At 41.9% G+C, this 19,084-nt stretch overlaps 1 protein-coding gene across 1 annotated transcript in view; it reads right to left on the bottom strand.

The window, feature by feature from the left end:
* The window catches only part of LOC147029603 (calcitonin gene-related peptide type 1 receptor-like), a 378,533-nt gene that overhangs the window by 133,196 nt on the left and 226,253 nt on the right, over positions 1 to 19,084 (bottom strand). The window contains exons 2-3 of the mRNA XM_085872782.1: positions 7,924 to 8,024; positions 7,228 to 7,333 (exon numbers count right to left, since the gene is read on the bottom strand). Of these exons, the coding sequence (XP_085728908.1) occupies positions 7,228 to 7,278 (51 nt within the window). The 5' untranslated portion in view covers positions 7,279 to 7,333; positions 7,924 to 8,024. The remainder of the gene's footprint in view (positions 1 to 7,227; positions 7,334 to 7,923; positions 8,025 to 19,084) is intronic.

Genomic DNA, 19,084 nt, shown 5'->3' with positions numbered 1-19,084 from the left:
ACGTACATCTTGTCAAAAGATATTTGCTAGTTAATTGATCTTCATAAAGGAAAGAACCACAATATCGATCTTGTGAAAAATTTATTCACCAAATCATGTGGCTTCTTTTGTTTGTACACAAGGAAATATGCACTGCAATTTAAATGAGAACGACTCAAAAGAGCACATTATCTCTGCCAAGCTGAATAGTTTACGTTTTGTATCCCACCAAGAGGCTGGATCTGGATCCAGACGGGAACCAAAACCGAATCGGCTTGTTCTTGTCCCCTGACCAACTCCTCCACCTAGTTTTGTCATTACTCGTCCACAACTTTTTGATATAGCATGCAAAATGCATCATTGTTTGGCCCGATCTCTCAACAACGAAGAATCGCTTAAAAAAATGATAGTGTCCAGTTCGTCGCCAAAAATCGAATTGATCCGTCCTCGTCACATACCCAACCTGTCCACCAAGTTTAGTCCGAATCCGCCCATAGCTTTTTGAGATATCCTGCACACAGATAGAGAGATAAACGGGGTGAGAACTAACCTCAAGAGTAACATAACGTAACCGGAGGTAATGATATCAGTTCCCTCACAAGGAACTTTAAGGCAGGATTGCATTAGGCTGATCAAAGCCTGCATTATAGTTCACAACATATGATTGTTTGTCCATGCTCTATCCTTTGTAAATGTTGAGTGTCAGGCAAGGAAGCAGCAAGTACCATTTTAAAAGTTTTTGGTACTTCAGTGGTGGAGGTAACAAAGGAAGAGGCTTTTGGCTTACCAAGCCTTTGTGATATCTGCAAATAAATACAACTCTTTTTTTTTTTTAATTTTTTTTTTTTGTTTTACAACAATCTAATGCTTTGGGATGAGCTTGCGTCGACAGTTTATTGCACTTGGGTTAAGCATATAAGGAGACATCAATGTATTTTTGCCGTAATTGCAAGGATGCATATGAGATTAGAACCTGAGGTCCCAGCAGTTATGTGCGGAGATAGAACAACTGAATTTATATGCCAACCTGATTTTACTTAATTTAGCATATTAGCTTTAGCGAATGTGCATCTCTTGATTTAAACCGCTTTATTACTGAAAACGCTTCGCATCCACATTCTCATTACATTTTGATAATATCCACGTCCCATTTAAACTATTAGCAGGGTCAATATGGACATTGGACCAAAAGCCTTTTCTTGCAGAAGAGATGATGAAACACATTTTTGTTCACACGATTGCAATCAGGACAGCTGTATTCTTATCTCATTTGGGGATAGGCTGCAGTTCATTAATGCAGTGCTTGCAGATAGCAATTGGGGCCAGATTCATCTCACCAGGACGAATAACTTAGAATTAGGTACGATAGAAGTGTGCAAGCTACCAAATACGGTGTACTGCCATGACTCCTATTTAATTTTCCTTTCATTTTCCAAAGTCTAATAATGCCTTATAGAAAAATAATGAGCTGTTTATCAACTGCACACAAAAGACCTTGCGTGGAAACCACTCTTAACAGTGTTTCTGTCGCAGAGTAATTGTTATGATTAAGATCATTAGACGTTATTCGGCCAAATGACCAAATAACACATGTTAAGGTGATTATTTAAGTAACCCTCGACAGCACTGGCTTATCGTTTGTCTTGCCTGTTCATCGTAAAATATTGATGTTCTCTTTGACTTTGTTGGAGTGGATTTAGACTATGAATCGAGCAGTCATTTGAACTTTTGTGGGCAAAACAGTTTGTTTTACTTATTAATGAATATACTTGGGAAATAAAAAATCACTGTGTAAAATGATCATCATCAAAATTAAGACTGCAGATGAGTGTTTTGTGTCTGTCTTGTATTTGCACTTTCAATGCATTTGTAATGTGTGTTGGAAGTGCCTGCAATTCAGAAACAACTTTGGTGGTGTTATTGTTGTTGGTTATCTCAACGTAACGAGAAAAATAAAGAACGTATTTCTGGCGTGGACTGGATGGCTTACAAGATGGAGTCTTGCTTGTGTTACATGGTGTCAGAAGTGATCTGCAAATAACTCCGTTAATTCGTGCCATCTGAGTCTGGTATCTGAGATACATAAACGATGGCATCCGTTAACTTTGAGCAACCCACGATTGACTGGGATTCGGCTTCATTGTATCAGGAATTTGTTTAATTTCGAAATCACGTTGGATTTGCTTTTTGAAGGTCCGTTGGCTGATCTGCCTGACAAACGCAAGGCAGGCTGGCTTGAAACATGGATCAGAAAACAAGGACGAGAGATATACAAGACTTCTGAATGGATTCAAGGTGAGAAGGATGTCCCCAACAAAGTTCTGGATAAATTAGAATTGTATATTCACCCCAGAAAAAAAAACAAAAGCATCATGAGGCATGATGCATTTGCTGTTCAAGAGGAAACAAAGCTCCGAGGAATCGTTTGACAATGTTAAGGACATTCGGCTCATTCTCTTGGACTGCGAGTATGTACAATTTGAAGATGTGTTCGTGGATGTGATTATCCAATGCTTGTAATGAGAAGGTCCAATAGCTCCTGGCAGACAGAGGTGAGGAACTTACACTGGCCAAAGCTCTTCAAGTCAGGTATGGAAGCATGTGCAGGAGCAGCGCGTCACTGAGTCCACTTTCTGCCGGTACTCCAGGGGCCTCCATCTGGCCATCTCCTAGGCAGATGCCCGGCCCATCTCCATCTCCTTGAGAGGATGATCAACCTGCTGCAACCACGAGGCACGTGGTTGGCCCATTGGACTCCTCCACTCACGAGACTCCCTCGCTGAGAGAATCTGATGAGCAGGATCAGCATCAGGAAAACGAGCCACATGTCCATACATCCACAGCAGATGCTCACGGACTATGCAGTTAACAAATCTCATTTCAGTCTCTCAGCAACAGCTCATTGGAGAGAAAGTCCGACCAGCGATAGCCAAGGACTCTCCGAAGAGACCTGGTGCCAAAGGAATTAATCCCTGGTCAGAGTCCAAGTCTCGCATCCATAGAGCAAGACTGGAAGCACCAAGGACCTGAAGACTTGGACTTTTGTCCTCCCACACAGGTGCAGGCAGTGCCACACCCAATGATCCAGTGAATCCATGACTCCCCAGGCTGAGCTCAGACATCTGTTGGCCTCTGGCTCACAGCCAGCAGAGATATGAATATCACTGCCAAAGTTAGTGAATCTCTCCATGACCTCAACATCCTCACCACAAACAGGTACAGACAGGATAGCAGCATCCAAGATGTCATTGAAAGCCTGGATCTTAGTTTTGACACAGGATACCCATAATCCCAGCCGCTCAGACTCCTCATTCAGCACCTCGAGGGCCCCCAAAAGGATATCCAGAGTCGCCACAAAGATGACTGCATCATCTGCGAAATCAAGATCAGAGATCTTGACATCCCCAAACGATGCAACTCAGCTTGACCTCTCTCTGACATTCTCCCAATAATCCAGTCCATACAAGCGATGAAAAGTGTGGGGGCCAGTACACACTCCTTAGGAACTCCAGTAACAACTGGAAATAAGTCAGAGATGGCACCACCACATCTCACAGCACTCTCAGTACCAGAGTAGAGTTCAGACATCAGATCGATCAGTTTTGGTGGCACCCCACGAAGACCAAGAATCCTCCAGAGGGCATCCCGATTCACTGAATCAAACGTTTTACAGATATCAACATAGGCTGCAAGCACCCCCCTGCTGAAACTCTCATCTGCATTTGGTGAGGACCCGAAGAGCAAGGATACGGTCAATTGTTGACCTCTTTGGTATAAAGTCTGACTGCTCTGGACGCTGGTGCTCAAGAAAATGGTAGCAAACCCGATCAAGAATTATCCTAGCAAAGACCTTGCCCGGCAATGAGAGCAGCTTCGCCCCTCGCTGGTTGTTGCAGTCTTGGTGATCACCCTTTCCAGTGAGGGACATCAAGGCCCCTCTTCCAGTCAGTTGGGATGATGCCTGTGTTCCAAGCAGAGCACAGAAATACATGCAATGACACGAGTGCAGCATTTCCACCAGCCTTGAGAAGTTCAGCATGGATGCCACAGATCACAGGAGCTTTACCCTGTTTCAACTGGTTCACCATAGCCTGTGTTTCCACAAACGAAGGTGGACCACAGTTGATTGATGGGTCAGCAATAGGAATTGCCACACCCCTGACATCCAACTTGGCAGCTGGTGGATCAGCTTGGTACAACCGCTCAAAGTAACTGGCCCATCGTGGCTTCATTTCAGTGTCCTCTGTCAAGAGCCCACCACCCTCTGCTCTAACTGCAGTGCACCGAGGGACAGACTTGGAGAATGCAATGTGTGAATTTCCCTGTAAGCAGGACGAGAATCACTTGACCACCGATGATTCTCTACCACCTCAGAGATTCCTCACACATAAGCTTCCTTGTCCACCCTTGGTGCACGTACAGTTTTACGCCAAAGCTCCCTGAACAGCTCAGCTCTGCCATTCAGCCTGGCCCTGCAACTCTGGTCAGTGGTATTCAGTGTCCCTTGAGAGACAAAATTCTTCTTCGCCCAATGGTGAGTTCCAAGACATCTTCCGGCAACATCAAGGATGGTGGTCTTGAAGGCACTCCACAACTCTTCAGGATCCCCCAAAGCATCCAGACACCCCAGATCACACCTCAGCCTGTTCGCAAGCTCATCTACCCTCTCATCCTTGAGCTTGCTAACTTCCAGCCTAGGCTGGGATGCTACCATTCTCCTGGATTTAAGCTCCAACTTCAGAGTTGCTACAACAAGCCGGTGGTCAGTATTGAGGAAATGAGCACTCCAGTAGACCCTGCAGTTCTGGATCATCCTCCAGTGACCATCAACGAGCACATGGTCAATCTCCTTTGCCACACCGCCAGCGTTGGAATACCAAGTTCAGCGATGAGCTTGTGGGCATTGAAACCATGAAACAGCCACCCTAAGTTCCTGACTTCTTGCAAAGTCAAGGAACTTAGTGCTATTCTGGTTCATAGTTCCAAACCCAAAAGGACCAACACAGGTCTCATAACCATCCCTATCAGTTTCAGTTGGTGCATTGAAATTGAAATCCTCCAAGACTATAGAAATGTATCTCGCCTGGGGCACTGATAAACCACAGACTCGAGTGTGGCATAGAATGTGTCCTTCTCTGTGGGTCACTCCCCTTAGTCGGAGCATATACAGAGACCATAGAAATGACACCCAAGGAGTGACGAATCATTCGTCTGAAAATATGCTCGTTGCCCGGTGTTACCTCGATTATCATTGGAGTCAGCTTATTGGACACAGCTCCAGCAACTCCTTGGGCATGGTAACCATCAGAGTGACCAGACCAATAGTAGGTGTAACCACCCGCCATGATCTTGCCACAATCCGGTCTCCGAACCTCAGAGTGCTGCAATATCAATGTCCAAACACTTGAACTCAGATGACAACAGACAGGTGATCATCCTTTCTTAGGGATAGGACATTCCAGCGACACATCCAAAGGGATCAACAGAGGTTAACCCAAGGAGACCATCGTCTGGTGGACGACACCTCAGCACCACCCCGACACACACGACCGCAATCTGACCCGGGAATGTTACCCCGTGGTTTCCCTCCTATCATCAAAGATTTTGGGTCCCGAAGGCTTTGTCATCTGATGAGCTGCCGGGCAGCTTCTACAGGAGGTACTCCCATGTAGTGGGTTTTCAGATCTTTTTTTCATGCTTTTTGGAATGTTTTGTGGAATGAAGGGTTTTCCGGTGGCCAGAGTGTGAATACTGCCACCAACCTCCTCGTAAAAAGTAACCCAACTGCAGGAGGTCGTCCGCAGGCAGAGTTGGGCACTAAATATGGATGGCCGTAAGCTCACAAGGAGCTCCTCCGCCCTTTGACAGGTTTTGTTCTTCATCCTGCTGGGTGTCCATATCCAAACACCCTCCTCACCAAGAAACTTCTTTGGGGAGACTGTTTAGTTCGCCGACAACCTGACCATGGAACAGGTTGGTACGGGTTTACATGGTACCGGTAGCAAGTCACAGATCTGACCTGACATGCGTCAGCAATGTGAGCTTTCAAGGACTGAAGTTCGCATTGTCTGTGATGAGAACATGAGTAGGCTGCAGTACACTACAAACAAGCGAGGCCAAAACCACAATTGAACCCAACACCACAACTGCCATCACGTAGGAGATCAAGCCCAAATAGATCCCAGCATAAGGACAGCTGCCACTGCTGTGATAACGATCCTAACCATGGAATTAAGGTAAAGATGGAATCACGGTGAATGTCCAGCAATTGGATCCACCTGATCATTGCAAGAAACCGAACAATTGTCGTCGACGTGCCAGCATACATTCAGTTGAAAGCCAGGTGGATGGTGCTTGTGCTGATACAACCGAGTACATGGATGAAGCCAATGGGCAAATTCTACGGATCAGTGCACTGCAGACATCAGCTGCATCATGAGGTGATAAATGGAGGCAGTCTCTCTTGGTATCAGGAAGGCAAGTGACTTTCAGAATTGATACCGGAGCTCAAAACTCTGGAGTTTGTCTTGAAACAACGAAAAAACTGTGTTGAAACTCTGTAGGGAAGATTGCGATTACGGACATTGTGGAAATCGGTTCCACATGTAGTGAAAAAGAAAGAAGAAAAAAAGAGGAACGAATGAGTGCAGGTGTGCAGTGTGAAAGAAAATAGAAGAGAGGAAATGAATTAAAATGTTAGTTATTGTATGTTAACCTCTTGATCTGTCTGGTCCTGGCATTGTTTCCCATGTAAACTTAATCCAAAAAAACAATTTTGTGATGCATTGCCAGAAAGGAGGGGGAGGGAATATGTTGGTGGCGGGGCTGAAAAATGGAAGGGAGCACTGCATTGTTCAAGCACAGCATATTTCATAATAATCCTTCAGGCTGACAGCCTGGTCAAATTTCAAATTCCTCACATGGGTCATGTGTTTGTCAGATTCACTAGTTTCTCTCATGAAGATTCTTTCTGGTTTATAACTATCGAAGTGTGTCCATGGAGATCTTGGATTATGATCTTTCATTCAGAGATAATTTGAAATAAAAATGGCTACCCAAGCAGAGATACCATATTTAAATAAGATGTAAACATGATTGTATTAACTGGGGAGAATGCACCGATTAACGCAATGTCAATTGTGTTAATATATATTCAGATAAGTTAAGATTTAAAAGTATCTCGAGCTCCGCTCGTCAATCAAGCGAAGCACTCTGAAATTCACGAGTTGTAAGTAAAATTTGACTCACCCAGAAGATGAAGCAGTAAATAGTGATTCTTTGAATCCAGGATTTTTGCATTATCGGACTGTCGTGCCTTCAATTTGTTTCACTGTAATGGGTGTTTTGAGACGGACTGAAAAGTAATTGAAAATAAGTTACATTGTCATTTCTTGGACTTCACACATTCACCTTTTCATGTCACTGAATATAATGTAGGATTATATATTTGAGCAAACAGGGTATTATTCTAGAATGCAGTGTATTTCATTATTGTAATGATCAGCCATAACAGGCACAGCAGCATTGCTATGGCCAGTGAGTCAAGTTAGTGGAGCAAATGCCCTAAAGCCCAGAAGCACAGCCCAAAGATAGGTCACGAAGAGAGGTCGAAGTACGTTTGGTTAAAGGACACAGCACCAGAAAGCTGGGAAGCCAAATAGAATGGCAGAAAGAGAAGAAAATGCAAATTATGGGTAAAGGAGGCTGGGAGAGGGGGGGGTGGTGGTGAGGGCAGAGAATGAGTAGAAGTTAGACTCCTCACATTTGGTGCTAATTTACATTGGAAATCGATGCTTTTGAAATTTCGAATGGAAATTAGTATTTTCAATCACTGATGCAGTATATTTCCTGAAAAGTTGACCCTTTTCAGGACCACAGAGAGTAAATATCCCATTTGGGATTATATATTTTTTATAATGCATGAGATTCATTCCATGAGTTTACCTTACAAGCAGAAAAGGACGTGCTTCCCCTTGGAATTGAAGCCTTCTGTGGTTCTTGTTCAGCTGGCTGACATAAGAGCTACGCAGATAATACCAGTTTGTCTGCAACATATGTGATGCAGGAAATAAATCATTCCTTCTGTCATTACAAAACCAATTGTAATTAAACATTCATTTATGAAACATATTTGATAATATTTAAAATTTCAACCTCAATTTTATTCCTCCTTTTTCGTGTGTTCCAAGTCGAGGCTCATGGAAGAGCAAGGTGACAGAGGGCAAAAGGCAGTGCACACTGTAGTGGGACAGCAGGTGCAACAAGGGGATGCATGCAGAGGAGACAAAATAAAAAGGAACGGAAACAAATAAACCTGCTAGTATATGGGGAGAGGTAGGGAAAGATGAATGAGAATAGAAAATATCACAAGTGGAGATTGAGGATGACCTGAGGCGGTGGTCCATTGCTGATCTCAGAGAGGACACAGAGGGATGAGCATAATTGGTCAAACATATGTCGTAAAAAAAAAAAAAGTCAAAAGAATGTTAAGCTCCAGAAAAAAGATGAATAACAAAAGGATAACAGAGAAAAGAAGGGAAGGTCAAGGCAAAGCACCTGGGACAAATAAAGAAAAGATAAATGAAAATGTAAACATTAGATAAGGATAATGTTGCGGTCTTATAAACCACATGCTGAAATTGAAACACACACAGCACGTGGACTTTTAGAATAGTTATCTCCATAATGAATGTGAAGAATGGAGCCTTAGACATCAGTGCGTGATGACGTGTGCTGTGCAGTCGTCATCACATCGGGTGTACGTATTTACTGGCCACATCGGGTGTGCTATTTTACTGGCCCTGACGTTCAACGTGTGCTACGTCCACCAGCTTTCTGGAATGCACACCAAATTCTCCCATACCCCTTTATTGTTTAAAGCCCCACAAAGCCTTTGCTTGTCTGTTCGCCTGTATGGACATCGACCCTGTAATGCAATTTATTGCCATCTTCCCCTGTACTGCATTTCCTTTCCCTGATCTTTAGCTGTTAGATTTAGATTTCTCTTTAGCCCCGCTTGCTACGTTGTCATCACTCCTGAGCTACGTTGGTCCTCGTTGCCACTCTCTTTTTTTTATTTTTCCTCAAACTATCAGGGTCCTGCTCATGGCATGAGCTAATTCTCTCTCTGTCTGGGTTGTCACACTCGTCTCTTCCCTGCCCTGGATGCCTTGGTTCGTGCTCTCGATGGAGCTGGTGGACCCTCAGTGGTAGAGAGCAGTGTCGGGGCCATTTCGGAGAGCGGTACCAAGTTTGGGAGGGTGACAGTGACTTATGTACCAGTCCCAATTTGTCTCCCCTTGTATGTGTGTGGTGTGATGGGTACCCCTTTTGTTAGCCAGTAGGTTCCCATCGTGGGCTACCTTTTTGGCTGCTGGTTGCTTCATTGGTTAGGGGTATGGCTATGCTGCTGATGCGGTGCCGCTATTACCAGTATACTGGTGCTCATTTTGCCAACCCCGGAAGGATGACAGCCTGAGTCCAACCCCTTGGTGTTAATTCAGTGGCTGACAGGGCTCAAACTCAGGACCCTAGGATTCCAAACCAACACCAGGCTGTAGCCAGTAGGTAAGGCAGAGGTTAAGTCTGCAACTTGTACATTTGCTGTCCTTTTTGTTTTTTTATACATATACACCTTGATTACACTCTTTGTTGCATTTCCCCTTTTCCTTCCACACCATTAAAGTCCTGAAGTTCCCCCCTCCCCCTCCTTCCCATACCCCTCATCACTCATTGCAAATAAATAATTCTTGTTATATTTCCAATCTGCCCGTGGTTGTTCTTTCTTTCATTGGTCCAGCAATTTCTAGATGTAGATTAGCCAGGAGGTTATAATTCACCAACTAATTGGCTCTCATATCAGTCCGGCATTGTGCTAGCGGAAAGCTTGGCTGCATTAATCAAGATCCAATAAAGATAACAATTACATAATTGCCTTAGGTGACATCACGTGTCCTTAGGTAAACGGTGTCAGACAGAGGGCCCTACGTCACGTGGTCAAGCTATTGACGTTCGTGGTTGTTTAGCGATCCGCCGCGACATGAAGTTCTTCATGTGCAATGGCCTGCGATTCCCGGTGAGTCCAGGGAAATCCCCCACCATCGTTGTATCCCGGTGACCCCAAGTCTTCAATAACAACAATAGTGAGGAACAACACATTTATGGAGACGAAAACTGGTAATACAGCAATCACTCGATGCTCTCGTTGTGCAGTCTTTCAGGAAAATACCAACTGGGAAGATTAGGTAAACCCGTACTCCAAGGTGCAGCAAAGTTTTTTCATACGGTGTTAAACTGTGTACTGGAAGACAACCCATATTCACAGAAGTGTGCTTAAAAATAAATCCAATCCCAAGGAAGATTTTTTTTTTCTGCACTTTGTTCCCTCCACTCACACCATTAATGTATAAATTTGCTCCTCCATGTGTAAACTGTCCTGAAAAATTGAATCTTTACAACAGCAATGGTACTTTTTTCTGCAAGTGATGTGAAATCAGCTTTGGTGTGATGAAAAGTTTATACCATGTGGAATTGGCAGGTATGGTATATAATATGTGCAATATATATATATATATATATATATATATATATATATATATATATATATATATATATATATTAGCTGACATCTCATAGCTGTACGATCCAAAATTAACGAGTGAATATCTTAAGTGACATTGTCTGCATGATATAAAGTGAGCACAGATAAGATATGCAGTGTTGCTCGGAATCCCAGACCACGTCTCTCTTGCTAATACATTTTTGAGATGTTTGAATTTGCGATGGTTCCGTGTCTTCGTTTCAGGAATATGACCAATTGCGAACGCTGAATTTTCAGCTTGCCTATTTGGGCATCTATATGTGAATTAGGATTCATCAGGAATTTTATCAATAAATAGACTCACAAGTTAATGGTTCACTTCCAAGAAAAATTTCATCTCCAACTCTAATGTCCCACACAGTGATGTTGAAAACAAAACACTTGGTCCAGAAGGAGATAGAGATCTATAAAAGACTTGTGTGGAAATAACTTTCAATTTGTTCTCATTAGAGGCTGCCTTTTGCTTTTTCACCTCATTTTCAAGAATGTGGCTAACAAGAAGTTTGAGTAACAAATAGCTTTGAAAAACAAGCTCTCTTCCCGAATATCAAGTCGATCTTTAATGGATGTTGGTTTGAAAACTAGATTTATGTCATTTTATATCACAACTTTAAAGACTCAGAACTGTCCAATGCAAACTTGATGAACATTTTATAATTAAAAAAATCAATGTTTATGTTTAATCCTCATAATGTGATGATGGGTGTGGACGCATCATCAGAGCATTTTGCATTATGGCCAATTCTCAAAAGGTATAGAATGCACAATCTTCCCAATGTTATTTTAAACAGTGCAAGGAAAACATTGCAAGTGTAAGGAAATGCTGTAAAGCATTTCAAGATGAAAATCTGACCTTGTTTAATACCATCAGAAAATATCTTCGAAATTCCTAGCTTTAGGCAAGTTCACGATTTGCGAAGTACGGGCTTTGATGGTGAGAAATGGGCTTGGCATTGGCGAATTCGACCAAAAATGACTCGAGGGGAGATTAATGTGATCGTATTTTGATTTATAAATGCATTGTCGCCCTTCAGCCGAGTTGCTTCCTTCACCGTTCATCCAGAAAAAGGGAAATGCTTCAAATGCTCCTTGCATTTGCAGAAATCGATAAATTCATGAAAGTACTGAGGACAAAGCATATTTTGCCTGCTGGCCTGGCTTTACTCGAGTCTCCAGTGAGAAATATTATACAGTTTTAACATTGGAGAAAAGATATCCGACGTTCGGATTCCGAGTCCAGTCCTTATTGAATCATTCGCAATGGTTCTTTGTAACCACGCAACCCCTCCACCACCCCCTTCCTTGCCAGAAACCCTGTAAAGGATTTTATCACCGGATCAACCAAAGCTTAAGCATATTAACATATTAATAAACGAAAGGTAAAATAATGATGCTACACAACTCCCCCTCCCAGTGTGTTAATAAAATAGAAGGTACATTCATCCATCCATTGGGACCATATTCTGTGCAGAGCATTGGTGCTGCCTAAGCAGACTCCTTAGCTATTGGTCACAATCCTGGACAGGTCACCATTCCAACACAGGATACCTGCAAGCTGGTGCTAATTTTACCGACTTGAGAAGGATGCCAGGCAGAGTCAACCCCACCTGGTATTAATTCAACAGAAAAGCGGGATTTGAACTCAGGATCCTAGGATCTCAAGCCCACCACCCAAACCATTAAGCCAACACAAAGCATAAAGGTTACAAACATAGTACATAATGGTGAAGAATAAGATATGTAGCCTGCCATGTAAAAATAAGTCAGAGCAGAGAGAGGGAGCTGACAAGCAAAGTGTACTCTATAAATCGTGTTGTGAAGTCCACATGACGCCCAGAGCAAGTTGCCTGCAGCAGTGAGGGTATTGTTGTCGTAGGTGTTGACCTGTTGGTCGGCTCTGATGCTGCATCAAGAAAAGATGGCTTCAAGTGGCGACGTTTCATTTAAATCGTTTGTTTGGTTCAAGCGATAATGACTGAAGTCTGTACAGACTCACTGACTGACTTACCTACAGACACTGGTCGATCAAATAAACGCATGGGGCTAAAGTCCAGGTGAGCTAATAATCCTTGTAAAGAAGAAGAGACATATTGTGATGTGCAAGGAAAACACGTGAATCATTTCTGGAGGAGACACAACGATTGAAATGCATTTCCAGATTGATTTAAATGCTTTTAAAAGAGTAAGAAGCGTTTATATATTGATGTCGATTCAGTTAAGAGATATTGATAAAAGGAAGGGGCAGGGTGAAAATGTATATCCAGAAGCAGAAGGAAATTCAAGTCGAAATGAGAATCGTTATGGAGTGAAAAGTAAAGTTTATTTATTTATTTATTTTCTTTGTTTTTATATTTTGAAGTGAAGAAAGGAAATAGGATAATGTTGAGGAGGTAAAAGCAATCTACTCAGGAAGAAGGAAACAAAATGAGGAACAGACAAATAATTCTCACACTTTCTATCTGAGGATAAGCCATGTCAGTCCTTGAACAATACGAAACAAAACAAAATGAACAGCAAAGAACAAGTGGACATGAAATATTACACGGGATACAAGAGCAACACAAAGACAAAACACAGCAACATAAAAACACGACAAATCTGGATTGGAAAACTCAGCTGTATGAGGTGGAAATAAATAAGGGGTTTAGAGTTTCACCACATGTGAAGAAAACCCCGAACCAGAAGTCGAGAGATAGACAGATGTTTAAGATAAGGAAGGATAGAGAAGGAATAAGTGAAGTGAAGAAGAGTGTTCCTGCAGAATTGACAAGTGCCACAGGTTCAGTGGAAAGAAGAGGAGAGGTGAGTTTACATTGAGGCAGGGGTGTTTCACTCAGAGTGGTTAATGCATGAATTGGTCTCCTTGGAAAGACGATGAGAGCAGACAGTGGATTGATTTACAGTATAATTTAATAGGTAACTTCAGTGGGGACAGAGTTACATGAGTTTGATGGCATATTATACTTGCAGGGACCCGTTGAAATTCCACAGAATGTAAAATGTGACTTCAAGCCCGCAACTTCCCCGTGCCCATCTCACAAACCCCAAGTCCTCAACGTCCACCTCCCAAAACCAAGTCCTCACCTATCCCCTCTCAACCCAAAGGCATCAATCCTCTCCCCACTCCAAGCCTTCAAACAACCTCCCCACCCATCATGGCTTTCATGGCACGTGCCCCGTATTTTGCGGGTTTTACCCGTTTTCTTTCTTTAAACCCGATGACCTGTTTTAATATCGTTAAAACCCATATTGGATGAAAAGTACGAACAATTTCAAAATCGCAATGTTTCGCCTCCATTCCACGCGCATGGATTCATACACAGTGACAGATCTGAAGCGACCTTTATCTGACATGCAAGGTACCTCTCTAGTCTGACTCTATTGGCTGGGTGATGTCATGAGCTTTACCCAACCAACCAATTCCTTCAATCCTCATCTGTACGCATCGTCACTTCCTCTCATCTACCATTTGTCCTCAACCCGAATCAATCGATAGGCCTATTTGCTCTTCGACTTCTTACTGTGATATTTCTTGGTACTTTTGAGTATTTTGAATGGTAGGATTTGATTTGGATTGTTTTCATTCAAACACAGAATGTCCATAAATTACCGTTCCAAATTCAAACTGTAATAATAAAAAAAATGAATGAAATGGGTTGGATGCTTGTGAATGAACGAACATTTGTCAAAGTTTTATTGTCAAGATCATCATATCGCATTCATCACTTGGTCTCTATAAACCAGGCAACGCTGCTCTTTGCAGTGAATGTGATGTCATGCATCACAGGTGATAACTGGAAACAAAAAAAAAGAAGTAAATAAAACTTGGAGAAATGTTATGTATATGTATGTATGTATGTAAGTCTGCTTACTTGGAACCTCCTTATCATTACTGATTAGTCAACATATCAAATAGTATTTTTACCATGTTTGGTTAACCCTTTGTGTGTTGCATTGTTTATGTCTGCATGGTTCCTTGTTGCTTTATTTTTTTGGATGGGTCTGAATTTCAAGTGGTATTTGCAGAAAAAACAACTTGGTTGTCAAGTTAGACAAATAACCAAAATGAAAGCAAAAAAAATTGTTTCAATTATTTTTTAATGTCGTCGCAAATTTGTGACCACATCAAACAAAGGGTAAAACAAAAAAAAAACAACAACCCCGCTTTTGATTCCAACCAACATGTTTTTTGGCATCTTCGACTTGCCATGTATGTCATGGTCGTCTGTCTTGAAAATACTTCACCAAGGAATGAAATTCATCAATCTTGATGATACGAACATCTTCTGCAATAGAACTAGATCATACATCAGCAACAAAGGATGTGGATGCCTGAGGTATCTTTGCCTTCACATAGAGGCGAGCACCAACATGGTGGCCGTACGATTGACATCCGTCTTCAAACCATCTCACTACCCAAAATCCTCACCCACACGTAACACCCTCCTCCCCGTTTATTCCCATTCTTCAATACTAGAGTAGCTCATGGTGGTTTTGTATGCACTTGTTTGTCCAGAGCTAAACTCTTCAAAAATCATCTAATTGAAGGTCATCGAACAATTTTTGGTTGTTAACACATTCGCCACTGATTGCGAAATAAGTGAAATGGCCACGCCCCTTTTTAAGCGAAGTTCTACCACCCGCCATTACTGTATCTCCAGAACCGTTGGACCTAGAAGGTTGTGTGACCACTCAATGCTCAGAATAACCACATTATGGGGGGTCAGTAATACATTTCCATGTCCAAAAGTCAATGGTTTTTAAGATATTTGCCAAAAACTGATTTCAGCATGGTACGCACTGCAGTTCTGACCCACTATTATATTACCTGTTGTAATTTTGCACATTGTCCATATTTTAGAGTTTAATTATGTGGATTTCTACACTTTTTGCTTTTACTACAGCCACAAAACACCACACATTTTATGTTCATTCCTCTGCAAGTGCACGTCTTGGTACTCATACATGATGTTGGACATTTGCATGGAGGGGGCAGGTCATCGGGCCTGCACGGTACTGGCAGTATCACAGGTGTAATTCCAACATTTGTTGCTTTATAACCATACTGGCATGGATCTGGTTTGGTGACTGCAAGATTTGGAGCTTGTAACCACATCTTACACTGCAGATATGCTCGCTTTATGTGTTCTCGTAACGTTGAAGAACAGCACACAAGCTGGTTGAAGTCGAGCTCTTTCTTGGAGTTGTGGTACTGCTCCCAAGGATACTCATCGAATGTGGAACAGTCGGTCTTCTTCATTCCAGACACAAGGAATTTTTTTTCACCAAACCCTTCCAGTAGGGAGAGATCCATGGATGCTTTCATGCCAGACAGTTTTGGACCCACCTTGCTGGTACTGTCAAACCCGCTAAGTGCATGAATGGCTGGGAGACACGACACCAAATTGTTGTTCAGTTGAACAACTAACAGGTGGACTGGTACAGTTTTCTTGTTTTTCCGGTTACCAAGCTTTACAAACACTTTTTATAGTTGCCAGGTTTTCTTGAAGTGGAAGATGAGGTTGACAAAGACATCTGTGTCAGTTGAGTCAACCAAGACTGATTGAACCCCGTGTTTCACAACACCATCATTAATATGGAACATGATTCTGTCATCGGCTTCTTCTTGGTTGCTTGAGAACTCTGCGATCTGCGTTTCAGTGCCAGCTAACAGTTTCCTACATTCACCCCCATATACTCCTCCAAAGATGATTTCCTTTTCTGACACAACATTCTGCAGCATCCACTTGAAGACATACTCCTGCAACCTTACTTTGTTCAACATTGAGCTCCAGAACATATCAAGATCGACAGGGAGTTTCTGATTGTCAGACCTAATGGTGATAGTGATTTCTTCAGAAGAACTTATCTGTGCACGTTCCATTTGCTTGATTGATGATTTTTGATAAACATCAAAAATAATGTCTATTCTTGTGGACTCAGAACTTTTAGCAAGAATGCTGTTGGAAAGACTTTCAGCCAATTACCCAAATTTGTCAAGGCCCATCTTTTTCATTGGTAGTTTTCGCACAAGTGCCATGAAGTCCACTATTGTCATCTGAGCATCACATATGACATTCCTTTTCTCCTCTGGAAGTTGATTGACTCGTTCTCTCGATAAGGAGGCTTTATCAGTTCTCTTCAATCTGATGCCATCTTTACATTCAGTGGTGAGGAACTGGGATGTGCTGGTCAATTCATACTTCAGGAGCTCTAGCATGCTGTACCCTCTTTCTCTGGCATAATCAATGTACCTAATCGTTTCTGCAGCATCTTTTTTGCCATCGATTTCTTCGCTGTGGACGGTGTAGAAGCATGCTTCACGAAAACAGTCTTGCGGTTAGTAGGTGTTGTGTCATGTCGGTGTTTCTCCTTATTCCGAAATCTGGTCTCAACAAACTCTTGGTAACTCTTCTCACCAGTTTCCAGGCATTCAAGTAATCCGTCAACAACCTCCTGGGGTATATCAGCTCCAGTCGGGATGTTGTGAAGTCTGATTCCAGTGCTGAATGGATTGTTGATGGATTTTATGTAATCTAAAAGTGTCCTTGCGCGTTCATGGCCAATCTTCGTAGAACTTGGATTGAACTCATGGTGTAGGTTCAGTTCACTGTCGTCTTTGTCGCCCAAGTTACACCATTCGAGCAGCTGTGCCACATGAAGATCTTTCTCATGCTTTAAGAGATTCCATAAGGCTACTGCCTCTGTCTGTCTTGTCATCTCAATGATACCTCCTGCAACCTTAGCGGGTTTATTGTAACACTTTTCGAGTGCCATGTCAAAGCCTAATGCACTGCCCTGTCGGAGAGTGTGGTACATCACCCATCCACCATCTATAAAACATCTGTAGATACCCGGGAAATTCCTTTGTATGTCAAGGCAATCTTCAAGGAACAGCGTACCCCACAACTCCAAGAAAGAGCTCGACTTCAACCAGCTTGTGTGCTGTTCTTCAATGCTACGAAAACGCATAAAGCGAGCATATCTGCAGTGTAAGATGTGGTTACAAGCTCCAAATCCTGCAGTCACCAAACCAGATCCACGCCAGTATGGTCATAAAGCAACAGATGTTGGAATTACACCTGTGATACTGCCAGTACTGTGCAGGCCCGATGACCTTCCTCCTCCATGCAAATGTCCAACATCATGTATGAGTACCAAGCCGTGCACTTGCAGAGGAATGAACATAAAATGTGTGGTGTTTTGTGGCTGTAGTAAAGGCAAAAAGTGTAGAAATCCACATTATTAAACTATAAAATATGGACAATGTGCAAAATTACAACAGGTAATATAATAAAGGGTCAGAACTGTAGTGCGTACCATGCTGAAATCAGTTTTTGGCAAATATCTTAAAAACCATTGACTTTTGGACATGGAAATGTATTGCTGACCCCCCATAATGTGGCCATTCCGAACTTTTTGAGTGGTCACACAACCTTCAAGGTCCAACGGTTCTGGAGATACAGTAATGGTGGGTGGTAGTACTTTGCTTAAAAAGGGGCGTGGCCATTTCACCTATTTCGCCATCAGTGGCAAATGTGTTAACAACCAAAAATTGTTAAATGACCTTCAATTAGATGATTTTTGAAGAGTTTTGCTCTGGACATACAAGTGCATACAAAACCACCATGAGCTACTAGAGTACAAAGCAGAATGGCAAATTCTTATTGTTTCATTCATTACCTCATTGAAATGGTGGAATATTGATCTCTTCATGCCATTAACTCCATTCTTGGAAATCGATCCAATGATGAAGCGGATGCCCGTCTGACAGGTCATGGCAAAATAAGGTCAGTTGTTTGTCTTTCTGTGTAATTTTTTCATAAGTGATAATAAGTACCCCAATAGTGTTAAAAATGATTGTAAATTAATTATATTCGTCGTGAAGTATCTTAAATATGCATAAAAGTTAAAATTGTGGTTGGAGTCAGGTTTAACTGTCCAACCAATTGATGGGAAGGATTGTTCCAAACACACACAATCACATGAACAAGCGTATTATATATATATATATATATATATATATATATATATATATATATATATATATATATATATATATATATGTACATATAACGAGGATGTGTGACGAGGAAGAAATGATAAATACACACGACCGGTATAAAGTTTGAGAACACCCCATTTTTCCAGTTTTTACTGAAATTTAAGCAGTTCAAGTCCAGTGAATAACCTGAAATGGTAAAAAGCTAAGCAGTCAACTGCCAAAGTTAAAAAAACAAAAGTTTAGTTACCAAAACCTGAAAAATAATGTAAATTTCAGAGCTTTTAAAAAAGGCCATTTTCAGGGAACAAGTAATAGGTTAGTAACTGCAGCTGTTCTGCAACAATGGAAGTAAATAAAGCCTTGAAAGTTGATGCAATCAATTCCTACAGGTGTCCCAACTTTTGTTGATTCGTTACAAACCCTCTGTCTGTATAAAAGCAATGTTGGAACAGACTGTGATGCTCTTCTCCCTGAAGCATTATTTGGACAATATTGCACTG

The sequence above is a fragment of the Eptatretus burgeri genome, chromosome 3 (genome assembly GCF_056783735.1).
Source record: "Eptatretus burgeri isolate ZD-2024b chromosome 3, Ebu_testis_v1, whole genome shotgun sequence".
NCBI classification, from domain to species: domain Eukaryota; kingdom Metazoa; phylum Chordata; class Myxini; order Myxiniformes; family Myxinidae; genus Eptatretus; species Eptatretus burgeri.
Note: the sequence above shows the minus strand (reverse complement) of the source record. Positions and strands in the feature narration are given on the sequence as shown.